The 14,899-nt window shown below is 41.0% G+C and overlaps 1 protein-coding gene across 1 annotated transcript; it reads left to right on the top strand.

Annotated features, from left to right (window-relative positions):
• The first annotated feature begins 222 nt into the window (after positions 1-222).
• LOC106570471 (26S proteasome complex subunit SEM1) lies at positions 223-12,662 on the top strand. The gene is made up of 3 exons (XM_014142851.2): positions 223-630; positions 5,742-5,835; positions 12,377-12,662. Exons 1-3 carry the CDS (start codon positions 555-557, stop codon positions 12,417-12,419), a joined length of 213 nt encoding a protein of 70 aa, XP_013998326.1. The 5' UTR covers positions 223-554; the 3' UTR covers positions 12,420-12,662.
• Positions 12,663-14,899: the final 2,237 nt, after the last annotated feature.

Below are 14,899 nucleotides of genomic sequence, written 5' to 3'. Positions count from 1 at the left end.
TTTTGTGTTTTAAGTAGGAAGGATTTCAGTGTGATTATGTGTTGACATAAATGAAGAGATATATGATGGAAGATTTTAAATGTAGTTGTAGCCAATTATGTAGTTGTAGCCTATTATAATATATATATAGGTACCTATATATTATTCATGTTTTTTTTAAATGTTAAATTTATTTACAAAACATTTTTACGAATACAAAAAACATTCCAACATCAACATACCTGGCCGGCTTCAGGGTCCGAATCCGGAATCCTTGGGAGGTCGCTACTCCATTGAAGTTTACATGTAAAAGGGTTAGGGTTAGGGTAAGGTAATTGTTAGGGTAAGGTTTAAGGTTAGGAACGTCCCAAGGATTCCGGATAGCACTGACCCTGGCTTCAGTCAAAGAAGAAGAAGAAGACCCTGGCTTCAGTCAGTGGAGCGTAGGTGATGTGGACGGCTTCATTGTGTTTGCGGAACACTCTCTGCCAATGCGCACTACCACCACTATCCCATAACTACCCTCACTGGAAATCCGATCCGTCACAACGACGCGCAACGAAAAGATAGCAAACATGTCAGACAAGAAACAGACTGTGGATTTGGGATTATTAGAGGAGGACGATGAGTTTGAAGAATTCCCAGCCGAGGGTAAATTCATTATATTTCCATACGTTACTATTGTTCACCCGTTTTTTACTGAATTGTCTCATTTAGTGACTACTTTTAGTGGCAAGACCGGGCCCGACAGTGACTCAGCTAGTTTAGCAAGCTATGTTAACAACATTGAATGAAGTAAAAGTATCTAGCTAGTGTGCTAGCAGCAGCAGCGGCTGGCTGGCTAGCTAGCTTAGTAGCTACCACTTTGAATTGTATTATTCACCTGATTGAACTTATAACGTTAGCTAATTAGCGATTGCACTGGTGGAAACTTTACATAGTTAAACATTAGTTAACTAACGTTATCTGTAATGTAAACAACAACGCGCAGCATTTAGCTAAAAGACAGCTAGCGTTAATTAACGTTAGTTACTGTTGCTAGCTAGCTACGTTACTTAGATAACGCTAGCTAGTGTAGTAGTTAGTTGAGTAAAGGGCCATCCACACCAAGGTTGATCACTTTAACGATAAAATATACATAACTATACATAACTATAACCTAAACGTTGGGGGGGGCCAAGCAGACCGTTTATTGTTCTACTGTACACCTGTCAGTCAACTGATCAACGCATACTACTGCAGGCCATTCACTGCTTCAGGGTGGGACAACTGCAAATAATACTTCAATGTACATGTATGCCTAATGAAAAATAAGAAACTCATATTTATAAATAACAATTCAACAATAATCGCTGTTTATCCCGGGTATCTTTTACATCATCCCTCGTTGCTGAAGTGGTTGGTAAATTGTCAATTCGTTTTGATCTTCTTTTCCTCGGTGCAGCAATGCTATCACTGGCCAAACTGATCACACCAACACTCACACTATTTAACTTTCCCCGAATGTTCATTTGGCCTATTTTACATTCAGCAATTAACAAGAGCAACCCTGCTTCACTCCACAAATGCCTTGCATTAAACAAAAATAAGTATACAAATAAATGTCCTATAGCTTTTTCTGGGATTTCGCGTGAAAAGGAATAGCGGGTAGTCTTGCGTAGCCTATATTGCGCATGAGAACAGATGGAAGAGAGGCTAGAGATGTGTTGTTGAAGTAAGAAGCTAAATACTTGCTACATTAGGCCAAGCATTAGTTAAATATTAGGGCTATAAATATTTGTCAGTGTAAGTAAAAGTTAACATGATTAGGCCAACGTTTTTAGACAAGACAATTTTTTATTTGACCTTTATTTACTAGGCAAGTCAGTTAAGAACAAATTCTTATTTACAATGACGGCCTACACCGGCCAAACCCGGACATTACTGGGCCAATTGTGCGCCTCCCTATGGGACTCCCAATCACGGCCGGCTGTGATACAGCCTGGAATCGAACCAGGGACTGCAGTGACACCTCTTGCACTGGGATACAGTGCCTTAGACCGCTGCACCTAGGCTACAACAACACAGTGCAATGAGGAATGTGTCATTGTTATCAAGTGAGTACACTACTATTGTCTAGGGCTGTGAACTGCAGTGATGTAGTCTAATTTGAATAAACCGCAAATGTCCTGTTTTGAATGCTTCATGCCGAAATAACTGCATACAGCCTAGGCCTGATCATGCAACCGTTGGGATCAGTTATGGGTCTATTCTCGACACTTTACACCTTACAGAAAGGTACATTAGCAGGCTGCTCAGATGTGACCGACCGCCTTGATTCAGTCTTTTGTAGCAAAATTTGAAATTGTGTTTTTTACGTTGGATAAAAGCAGAGACGGCTACAAAATGGTATATCATACACATTTGAAGAACAATGGGAAAGTAATTCTGCTTTGAAAGTTGATAGAGTTGTAACCACACTTTTGAGAAAATGGCCTTTGAATGTTTTGGTACCTACTGGAGAGCTCTACTGTCTACACCCATTCAGCATCGTTCACGCCCTCTTAAACTTTAGCCCCACTCATCTCATGTTCAGTTTGGTTTAAATAATGCAAAAACAAAGTGTTGGAGAAGAAAGTAAAAGTGCATTATGTGCCATGTAAGAAAGCTAACGTTTAAGTGCCTTGCTCAGAACATGAAAGCTGGTGGTTCCTTTTAACACGAGTCTTCAATGTTCCCAGGTAAGAAGTTTTAGGTTGTAGTTATTATAGGACTATTTCTCTCTATACGATTTGTATTTCATATACCTTTGACTATTGGATGTTCTTACAGGCCCTTTAGTATTGCCAGTGTAACAGTATAGCTTCCGTCCCTCTCCTCGCTTCTACCTGGGCTCGAACCAGGAACACATTGACAACAGCCACCCTCGAAGCAGCGTTACCCATGCAGAGCAAGGGAAAAAAGTACTCCAAGTCTCAGTGTGAGTGACGTTTGAAACACTATTAGCGCACACCCACTAACTAGCTAGCCATTTCATATCGGTTACACCAGCCTAATCTTGGGAGTTGATAGGCTTGAAGTCATAAACAGCGCAATGCTTGAAGCACAGCGAAGAGCTGCTGGCAAAACGCACGAAAGTGCTGTTTTGAATGAATGCTTACGAGCCTGCTGGTGCCTGCCATCGCTCAGTCAGACTGCTCTATCAAATCATAGACTTGATTATAACATAATAACACACAGAAATACGAGCCTTAGGTCATTAATATGGTAGAATCCGGAAACTGTCACGTTTATTCTTTCAGTGAAATACGGAACCGTTCCGTATTTTATCTAACGGGTGGCATCCATAAGTCTAAATATTTCTGTTACATTGCACAACCTTCAATGTTATGTCATAATTACGTAAAATTCTGGCAAATTAGTTCGCAACGAGCCAGGCGGCCCAAATTGTTGGATATACTCTGACTCTGCGTGCAATGAACGGAAGAGAAGTGACACAATTTCACCTGGTTAATATTGCCTGCTAACCTGGATTTCTTTTAGCTAAATATGCAGGTTTAAAAATATATACTTCTATGTATTGATTTTAAGAAAGGCATTGATGTTTATGGTTTGTTACAGTCGCGCAACGATTGTGCTTTTTTTGCAAATGCGCTTTTGTTAAATCATCCCCCGTTTGGCGAAGTTGGCTGTCTTTGTTATGAAGAAATATATACTTGTGTATTGATTTTAAGAAAGACATTGATGTTTATGGTTAGGTACAAGTTGGAGCAACGACAGTCCTTTTTCGCGAATGCGCACCGCGTCGATTATATGCAATGCAGGACAGGCTAGATAAACTAGTAATATCATCAACCATGTGTAGTTAACTAGTGATTATGATTGATTGATTGATTGATTGATTTTGTTTTTTATAAGATAAGTTTAATGCTAGCTAGCAACTTACCTTGGCTTCTTACTGCATTCGCGTAACAGGCAGGCTCCTCGTGGAGTGCAATGTAAAGCAGGTGGTTAGAGCGTTGGACTTGTTAACCGTAAGGTTGCAAGATTGAATCCCCGAGCTGACAAGGTAAAAATCTGTCGTTCTGCCCCTGAACAAGGCAGTTAACCCACCGTTCCTAGGCCATCATTGAAAATAAGAATGTGTTCTTAACTTACTTGCCTAGTTAAAAAATATTTATAAAAAAAAAAAGACAAATCGGTGGCCAAAAATACAGATTACCAATTGTTATGAAAACTTGAAATCGGCCCTAATTAATCGGCCATTCCGATTAATCGGTCGACCTCTAGTTACTACCCTGCATGAATCTGCAGGTAGCTAACCAACCAGGTTCAATGTTAGCTAGCTAACATTAGGCTATAAGTAGCAAAGCAAATGGCTCTGAGATAATAAAAATAAGATCATACACGTAACGTTAGCTAGCTAACAGTACACATTAACTTGAAATGAAAATTACTTTTGGTCAAAATTAGAAACGTGTAATATCTGAAAGTCTAGCTAGCTACATTATCTTACCCGTATACATCATGGCTGGACGCTTCTCCCTGTCACGGATGCCATGGTTGCCCTTAGTTTGAAGATGTAATCCGGAGACTGGTGTTTTCTCCTTAGCCATCATACTTTAATTCCATACTCTAATTCACTGATTTCAAAACTCGGTCCTCCAGAAAATGGAGCATTCTACTATGCGATACATTACAAAAAATAATGCATTAGACAGGATCACCTACACATACTGACCTGCTCAAATAGACAGTGCTATATGGCAGACCAATCCAAACTCATCTCTCGACATGTCCAGCCCACTCATTATCTCAACCAATCATGGCTAAGGTTGATGTCTTAATGTGGCTAAACCAACTAGGCTCGTAATTTAACAATTGTATTCGTATTTACAGATGACATACACGTCTGTTATTAAGGCACATGAAAATTCACATGTTCCAGAAGGCATTTCTGCCCAAAAATGCATTTTGATCAAATGACTCTCCTGTGAAGTAGTGACCCACGACATAGGCCTACTTTCCTGAAACGAGTCACATATGGTGTATTTTGATCACCCCATAGCGCACGCTCTCTCTCCTTTCAAACGCTCATATTTTACATTAAGCAAGCTGGTATCTCTCGTCGATAGGCTAGTAATGGTAAATAAAATGCTTGAATTAAGTGTACAACAAGCTTGTAGTCTAGCTTTTCCTGTGATTATAAGAGCGAAGAGGAATGGCTATAGCTGAGAGGCCAGTCACGTAATTGCAAAAGGGAACCATGAAGACAGACAAAAGATATGTAGCCTAAGTTAGAAGCCAGAAAGGTACGTTAGCGTGCCAGTCATAGTGTCTATTTTGTCAGGATGTATAGGCGTTAACAGATGGGCCTACCATCGGAAAATATGGAATTCTCATGCGCTGTTTGTCGACATCATTCTCCAAAGTCGTCCTATAATTAATGTGGCCACCAATATGCTCACATATGCACAGTTATTTAGGCAAGTTCACTGTACGCTCTGCCTTAACGTTTTATTGAAGTGGTAATCAATGTTTTCTCGTCGGAGGGATAGGGAAAATATCACTCTGAAAGTGATCCAAACGATGGCTCTCGTTATCGTTCTCCACTCTTTCTGTAGTTATCATTGCAGTGTGAACGCTCATGTTCACTTGAATTAGAATATATATATATATTTTATTCTAGTTATCGTCCTTAATGTGGACGGCCCTTTAGAGTTACTTGTTAGCTAGCTAACGTTGTTTCATAATTTCTCTTCATTGTATTTCTCTGTGTTCAGATTGGACGGGTCTGGATGAGGATGAAGATGCCCACGTGTGGGAAGACAACTGGGATGATGACAACGTAGAGGACGACTTCTCTAATCAACTCCGGTAGCCAGCCACACCATTCATATATTTACATTTGTATTATTATTTAGCAAACGCTCTAATCCAGAGCGATTTACAGGAGCGATTAGGGTTAAGCGCCTTGCTCAAGGTGACATCAACAGATTTTTCACTATCTTCTTCACGGGAGACACATCGCACCAATGCTTGCACTAAACGTTGACGCGCATCGCTTGCGGCAGGGTTTTGGAAACATAAGGAACATAAACTCAGCAAAAAAACAAATGTCTTCTCACTGTCAACTGCTTTTATTTTCAGCAAACTTAACATGTGTAAATATTTGTATGAACATAACAAGATTCAACAACTGAGACATAAACTGAACAAGTTCCACAGACATGTGACTAACAGAAATGTAATAATGTGTTTCTGAACAAAGAGGGGGTCAAAAGTAACAGTCATTATCTGGTGTGGCCACCAGCTGCATTAAGTACTGCAGTCCATCTCATCCTCATGGACTGCACCAGATTTGCCAGTTCTTGCTGTGAGATGTTACCCCACTCTTCCACCAAGGCACCTGGAAGTTCCCAGACATTTCTGGGGGGAATGGCCCAAGCCCTCACCCTCCGATCCAACAGGTCCGAGACGTGCTCAATGGGATTGAGATCCAGACTCTTCGCTTGCCATGGCAGACACTGACATTCCTCTCTTGCAGGAAATCACGCACAGAACGAGCAGTATGGCTGGTGGCGTTGTCATGCTGGAGGGTCATGTCAGGATGAGTCTGCAGGAAGGGTACCACATGAGGGAGGAGAATGTCTTCCCTGTAACGCACAGTGTTGAGATTGCCTGCAATGACAACAAGCTCAGTCCAATGATACTGTTGCACACCGCCCCTGACCATGATGGACCCTTCACCTCCAAATCGATCCTGCTCCAGAGTGCAGGCCTCGGTGTAACGCTCATTACTTTGACAACAAACGCGAATCCGACCTTCACCCCAGTGAAGACCACTTTTTGCCAGTCCTGTCTGGTCCAGCGACGGTGGGCTTGTGCCGATAGGCGACGTTGTTGCCGGTGATGTCTGGTGAGGACCTGCCTTACAACAGGCCTACAAGCCCTCAGTCCAGCCTCTCTCAGCCTATTGCGGACAGTCTGTGCACTGATGGAGGGATTGTGTGTTCCTGGTGTAACTCGGGCAGTTTTTTTGTTGCCATCCTGTACCTGTCCCGCAGGTGTGATGTTCGGATGTACCGATCCTGTGCAGGTGTTGTTACACGTGGTCTTCCACTGCGAGGACAATCGGCTGTCCAACCTGTCTCCCTGTAGCGCTGTCTTAGGCGTCTCACAGTACGGACATTGCAATTTATTGCCCTGGCCACATCTGCAGTCCTCATGCTTCCTTACAGCATGCCTAAGGCACATTCACGCAGATGAGCAGGGACCCCGGGCATCTTTCTTTTAGTGATTTTCAGAGTCAGTAGAAAGGCCTCTTCAGTGTCCTAAGTTTTCATAACTGTGACCTTATTTGCCTACCGTCTGTAAGCTGTTAGTGTCTTAACGAACGTTCCACAGGTGCATGTTCAGTAATTGTTCATGGTTTATTGAACAAGCATGGGGAAACAGTGTTTAAATCCTTTACAATGACGATCTATTTGGACTTTTACGAATTATCTTTGAAAGACAGGGTCCTGAAAAAGGGCCGTTTCTTTTTTTTTGTTGCTGAGTTTCTTTCATATCAGCGAGTAGTAGTAATAATAAAAAAGATATAATAATTAAAAAAATTAAGTTAAATTTACACATTTTTATGTAGTGTTCACCCACTCTGCCCGGAGTAGGTGAAAACGCACTTTGGTGATTTAATTTCCTTATGTTACATTTTACCAAGACAAATATAATTCTTCATGTCATGATTCATTCAGTGGGGTCTTTCTCTAACATATCATTAACATCATATCCAAAAAGTCGGATTTCTAACCTAATACATCTGATAATAAGCACCGAGCTCTGACAGAGCGGAAGCTTTATCCCAGCAACTTTTGAGGATTTGTGGTCGTGTCTTCCAAGTTGCTTCTGCTGGTTGAAAATAGCTACATTTGCGTGACACGATCTGAATTGAATGTATAAGGCTTTGAAAATAAAAAGCTTGTGGGTACACTCCGTTGACAGTTCAGAGAGATGCTTGCTTGTTTTTTTTGTTTTTTTTTTTAATCTTTGAAAAAGAACAGTAACTTTGCATTGATATGAACAGAAAAAAATATATAAAGTACTAAAATATGAACATACTACATGTCATGTCTCAAAATCTATCTTACCTCTATATTGTGTTATTTCCTCTACATTTGAGAAGATGAGTTCAATGATAAGCCTGTCAGGTAGCCTTCATTCTCACACAGCATTCAGCCTAGCTGACACGATGCTATCTTCCTGATTTTTATGACCACGTTTTTTTGGGGGGGGGACAGATTATGCTAGAGACATGAGGTTTGGACCGTTGGTTTTCTTTGAGGATTATCTACTCCAGGGCTGGCCAACCCTGTTCCTGGTGTACCATCCTGTAGGTTTTCACTCCGACCCTGTTCCTGGTGTACCATCCTGTAGGTTTTCACTCCGACCCTGTTCCTGGAGAGCTACCATCCTGTAGGTTTTCACTCCGACCCTGTTCCTGGAGAGCTACCATCCTGTAGGTTGGAGTGAGAACCTACAGGATGGTAGCTCTCCAGGAATAGGGTTGGACAGCCCTGATCTACACAATTAACATATAATTCTACCCATTATTCAAAAGATGCGTTTTTGATTGGACACCCTACTTTATAGGGTTAGTGTTCCGACATGGCCATCTCTCCATGTCACATGGTTTATTTACAGAAGACTGAGGCAGCCACCTGTGCTAATTAGCTGTCTAGCGTGCTTTGAACACCTGTGTGTAAGCTAACTGGGGAGGAAGTGTAGTTTGTCAACTGGAGGCACACACAGTATGGATCTGTTCAAAACTTACTGTAACGTTAGTGCTAGCTATCTTTTTTTATTGGAAACATTCTTTCTCGCTGATTTGAAAGATAAGGGACATATATTTCGAAAACCATTTTGCCAGCGATGATTATTGACCTTTCTAACACAGCGTCGGAATTGTAGTTCACATGGCCAGCCGTGGGCGAAGCGCTAGTAGCCAGCTAGCTACACCTATCACCTTTTACTTATGACAAATCATTGTGCCCCACTCAGCTTCACGCCCCTAGAAATAAGATGAAGCCCTCAGTTAAAGGGATGTGATGCTTTGATCTTTGAGTAGGGCTATAAGATTTGACAAAGGGGAAATGGCTAAATGGTAACTAAAACTAGAGGTTGACCGATTATGATTTTTCAACGCCGATACCGATTATTGGAGGACCCAAAAAGCCGATACCAATTAATCGGCCAATTTTAATATTTTTTATAATTTTTAAATAATTTATTTTAAATTGTTTTAATTAAAAAAAAATGTTTTTGTGTAATAATGACAATTACAACAATACTGAATTAACACTTATTTTAACTTAATACATAAATACTATCAATTTAGCCTCAAATAAATAATAAAACATGTTCAATTTGGTTTAAATAATGCAAAAACAAAGTGTTGGAGAAGAAAGTAAAAGTGCAATATGTGCCATGTAAAAAAGCGAACGTTTAAGTTCCTTGCATAGAACATGAGAACATATGAAAGCTGGTGGTTCCTTTTAACATGAGTCTTCAATATTCCCAGGTAAGAAGTTTTAGGTTGTAGTTATTATAGGAATTATAGGACTATTTCTCTCTATACGATTTGTATTTCATATACCTTTGACTATTGGAAGTTCTTATAGGCACTTTAGTATTGCCAGTGTAACACTATAGCTTCCGTCCCTCTCTTCACTCCTACCTGGGCTCAAACCAGGAACACATCGACAACAGCCACTCTCGAAGCAGCGTTACCCATGCAGAGCAAGGGAAACAACTACTCCAAGTCTCAGAGCGAGTGAAGTTTGAAACGCTATTAGCGCGCACCCGGCTAACTAGCTAGCCATTTCACATCGGTTACACCAGCCTAATCTTGGGAGTTGATAGGCTTGAAGTCATAAACAGCGCAATGCTTGAAGAATTGCGAAGGGCTGCTGGCAAAATGCACGAAAGTGCTGTTTGAATGAATGCTTACGAGCCTGCTGGTGCCTACCACCGCTCAGTCAGACTGCTCTATCAAATATCAAATCATAGACTTAATTATAATATAATAAACACACAGAAATACGAGCCTTAGGTCATTAATATGGTCGAATCCGGAAACTATCATATCAAAAAGAAAAGGTTTATTTTTTCAGTGAAATACGGAACCGTTCCGTATTTTATCTAACTGGTGGCATCCCTAAGTCTAAATATTCCTGTTACATTGCACAACCTTCAATGTTATGTCATAATTACGTAAAATTCTGGCAAATTAGTTCGCAACGAGCCAGGCGGCCCAAACTGTTGCATATACTCTGACTCTGCGTGCAATGAACGGAAGAGAAGTGACACAATTTCACCTGGTTAATATTGCCTGTTAACCTGGATTTCTTTTAGCTAAATATGCAGGTTTAAAAATATATACTTCTGTGTATTGATTTTAAGAAAGACATTGATGTTTATGGTTAGGTACACGTTGGAGCAACGACAGTCCTTTTTCGCCGAATGCGCACCGCATCGATTATATGCAACGCAGGACAGGCTAGATAACTACACATGGTTGATGATATTACTAGTTTAACTAGTGATTATGATTGATTGATTGTTTTTTATAAGATAAGTTTTATGCTAGCTAGCAACTTACCTTGGCGTCTTACTGCATTCGCGTAACAGGCAGGCTCCTCGTGGAGTGCAATGTAAAGCAGGTGGTTAGAGCGTTGGACTAGTTAACCGTAAGGTTGCAAGATTGAATCCCCGAGCTGACAAGGTAAAAATCTGTCGTTCTGCCCCTGAACAAGGCAGTTAACCCACCGTTCCTAGGCCGTCATTGAAAATAAGAATGTGTTCTTAACTGACTTGCCTAGTTAAAAAATATGATAAAAATATATACAAATTTAAATAAAAGCTTTTTTTTTTTAAATCGGCAAATCGGTGGCCAAAAATACCGATTACCGATTGTTATGAAAACTTGAAATCGGCCCTAATTAATCGGCCATTCCTATTAATCGGTCGACCTCTAACTAATCATGCTGATCGTTTAGGCACAGCAAATTTAGTCAGGCTTTAGACTCCCCTTGAGTGTACTAGTTGGTAATAATAACAAACACAGATAACGTGTCAGTTATTAGGAGATTCAAGCAATAGGCACTATGCAGCTTTCTTAAAAATGGTCTTATAGCTACACATATTGGCCTAGTTTTTTTATGCTCAATAAATGCTTTTCATTTGTCCCACAGTGGTGATCATATGGTTTAGTGCGGCCATCTATAAAGCATTGACCCTTGAGTTGATGGAATCTTCTTGGAATAGTGGTTCATTCGAATGCTATCGTAGACCCGAGTTTCAAAGTCAGAAATGACCACTAGAATTACCCTCCTAAGTCTGTGTTCCAAGTGGGCTACCTGAGTTTACGAGTTCTGGCATTTCATCAACTGACCTTTCACCTTTCCAACCAAAAGATGATAAAACAAAGCAATTTACAATCTTCATAATGTAGCCCTGTTAGTTTACATACAATATTTTGTTTGACTTATTGTGCAAAGTAAGCAAGCCAACTGAACGATTAGGCTATTAGCAATGTTTGCTAGCTTTATTGTCTAGCTAAATTCAAGCTAGTTGGTTGAACAGTTGTCAGACGTCTTTCCGAGTTCACCAACTGAGAGCTAGGAGATCCCGAGACGCATCCGAATGCACCACAATCCTGGAAGTCTTTTCTTGTGAGTGGGGCTTTCTGTTGTCTGGGTACTGTTTTCACCCGCTGCTTTCAGCCGTTCATCTTGGTTGTCTCTTTTCTTACATAGGGAGACATTAGTCAGCATTATTGCATGTCATTTGTAATGATTATGCAGGCTTTGAATGATACGGACAGTCTACAATGTGTGCTTTATTGTCAGTAATATATATATTCTATGCATTTGCATGCGTAGGCTACGCTTGTTGAATAATCAACTAGTGTATTGACTTGAAGTGGCCAGTCTGTACAATTTTTTTTAGTATCCTTCAGACAATAGGGCATTCAAACCTTTGATGGCTGCTATTAAGACATTTATAGAAGACATGGTTGATGACATGATTTATGTTTTAAGCGTTTAGCCTTGTACAAGTAGATCTACTTCCTTATAAATCTGTAGCTGTCTGCATGATATTTCTTCAGTTGGATTTCATAATGCTTCTCTCAATCAACATAGAAGGACACTTGTGCTTTAACCATTGGACTGCTTGGATGTGTCTCAAATGGCACACTATTCCCTATATAGTGCACAACTTAAGACCACAGCACCCACTCTTCCCATAGGGCTCTGGTAAAAAGTAGTGCACTAGATAAGGAAAAAGGTGTCAGTTGGAACTAACTATTTGTAATCATCTCAATTGACTGGTCCTTTTTGTTCTCTCTCTCTCTCCGTAGAGCGGAGCTGGAGAAACATGGTTCCAAGATGGAGACGTCGTAGTAGCTGCCTAGTGGACACATCTAATCCCAGCAGCTATGGATGGACTTTGATGTTCTGAATGTTATAACTTCACACTTACGATGGAGGATGTTTAACTAAACTCGCTCCTTTTTTTTCCCCAAAAACCTTCACATGCGTAAAGTGTTTGAAAATGTCCCCCTTTGGATGTTTTCATTATTCTACTGATCACCATTGATTCAGATAATGTAAGAGTTATGTAAACATTAAAGGTGGTTCAATTCACGTACCCGTTGACATACTCTTTATTTATGCACATTTTCCATCTCTTTGGGCATAAAACAGCTGGTCAGTTACAGTTTTAATATAAATCCATATTTTCCAATGTTTTGTTTTACTATAAAGACCACTTTGTGTCCACGGCTTGGGTTTAACATCCGTTTAAATACCACTTTTTGTTAGAGCCATTGATTTGAAACGTAGCTTTACTGCCAGCGCAACACTTAACCTACGTTTTTAATGGTCCAGTAATTATTGGACTGTGTGACACACTCCACATCCATTTTAATCCACAATATGAATGTTGCATGATGTTAGTAAGAGTCAAGTGCTGCACCACTCATCTTTCCATTGGGATGCTCTTGGTTTGAAAACTACCACCCACTTTTCACATGGTCACTCTCCCATAGTAAACCATTTAAATGAGCAGGTGTGTGTCGGAGAGAGAGACTGGGTAGAGATGCGCACACAGGGAGATTTGCGAAGTTGTGTGTGCAGTGCATATTTGTCTGTGTCTAAAGTATGACACACACACACTGCCAGCCACACAGTGAAGAGTTCCTCTCTGCTGTCTGTATAACAGAACCCCTGCCTTCCCTCTGAGCCCATGGGGTTGGGGCTGAGTCTCTGAAGGAGAGATTATCCACTGCCATGTTTGTCAGGGGCAGGGAGGTGGTCTCAGCATGGGGGCCCCCGGCCTGCCCTGCCTGGGCCTGCCCTACTCCCGACCAGGCCCTACTCTTCCGGCTCCGCACAGCAGGGACCCCCGCACTGAACCGGAGGCCAATTTACCCCAGCCACACTCCCCCGGCAAAATGATTTCTCTGCATTTGTGGACTCTTACTCAGGGTGCTGATGAGATGAAATGGATGCCAGTAAGACCTGCTGCCTGCCAGCCTGCTGTAGCAGAGAAGAGCTGCTTCCTCCTCCAGTGTTCCCCCCCCCTCTGCCTGGCACTTGGCTGTGTCTCAGCGTCCTTTGTGTTGTTGGTAGGCATGCTATAGCTCCTGTTGGAATAGGATATGTTTTGTACACGTTTTGTTTGTTTCTCTTCATAGTACTTTTAATTTATTATGGACATATTATTAAAGATGAAATCCTGATTTCCTGTTCAAAAAAACATGTAGGGTTCATTTATTGAATCTAACCACCACCTCTAGACAAAATGGAACGTGTTGATGAACGTTTACAGCAGCGGATGGCAGTCCAATAGTCTCTGACCATATTTCCCAAAGATTCTACTTTGACATTCTATGTTGAACCGCCACTGTTCATCGACAGCCAGCAGGTGATCCACTGTGCATTGATGTTCGTTATGGTCTCTCTTCTCTAAGGTATGTTCTCTGATATTTGTGAAGTTGTGCAGGTGTAAGTCCTCATAATGAGAGTATCTCCTAAGAGGTTATAGCTCCCTCTTCGCCAGTGATTATACCAAACACTGTTGTCTGCAGACCACAATCCAACTTCTCCCTTGTGTATAAAGCCCTAACACCCATCCTGATTTCTCCAACCGTTCAGAATGGAATTTCAACATGTCCAAAAGGAATATCGGTATCTTTATAGACACCAGTGAATTCAGCTGTCCCTTTACTTGTATACATTACTACTCTTGTCTTGCAGTTAAGGGTATTTACATGTCAAATAAAATAAAATTGTATTTGTCACATGATGAAATGGAGGATGCAGAACCGAGACTGACACATTGCACAAAGATGCACATCTAACTACGCCCTTGAAGCTAAGTGCCAGGAGCTGGATCATTATTTTAATTGTTGGAAAGGCAGCGGAGTGAGAGAATCGGTAAGTGAGAGAAACGGAGGAGAACGCACAGCCATTTTGTTTGTGCTGAGAGCGGAAGATTGTCCCCTTGTATTGGGGCTTGAGGAGGGCCTCTGTGGCTCCCCCAATATTCAGCCTCACAGGCCTCACAGCTTTTCACTCTTCTCTATAATATCTCCATCTACAATTGCTTTTCATTTACCTAACTTTTTGTCATTCATTTATGACCCGCATGATTCACCTTGACATGGGCAGTCTGCCCACTTTGACCAATATTGATGTATCAACTCAATCACATTTATAGTTTGAACTGAGACCCAATAAGGATTTATTTTTGGAAGGCAATATGATTTCATTTTGGGTTTCATCAATAGACTGCTACAATGGCTTTTGTCCACTTTGTCTAAAGCATCTCTACATGGAACCCCAGATGATGGTTTGACCATTTTCTTTGCTGGTAACAT

Source organism: Salmo salar, chromosome ssa14 (assembly GCF_905237065.1).
Source record: "Salmo salar chromosome ssa14, Ssal_v3.1, whole genome shotgun sequence".
Classification (NCBI taxonomy): domain Eukaryota; kingdom Metazoa; phylum Chordata; class Actinopteri; order Salmoniformes; family Salmonidae; genus Salmo; species Salmo salar.
The sequence above is the reverse complement of the archived record's forward strand: the minus strand, read 5'-3'. Positions and strand labels throughout refer to the sequence as shown.

Bases quoted from the DNA above. Each gene is read 5' to 3' on its own strand.
- LOC106570471 (XM_014142851.2), top strand. From the start codon at position 555: ATGTCAGACAAGAAACAGACTGTGGATTTGGGATTATTAGAGGAGGAC. The intron at 631-5,741 runs GTAAATTCATTA...CTCTGTGTTCAG, and splicing joins TGAAGAATTCCCAGCCGAGG to ATTGGACGGGTCTGGATGAG. The intron at 5,836-12,376 runs GTAGCCAGCCAC...CTCTCTCCGTAG, and splicing joins GACTTCTCTAATCAACTCCG to AGCGGAGCTGGAGAAACATG.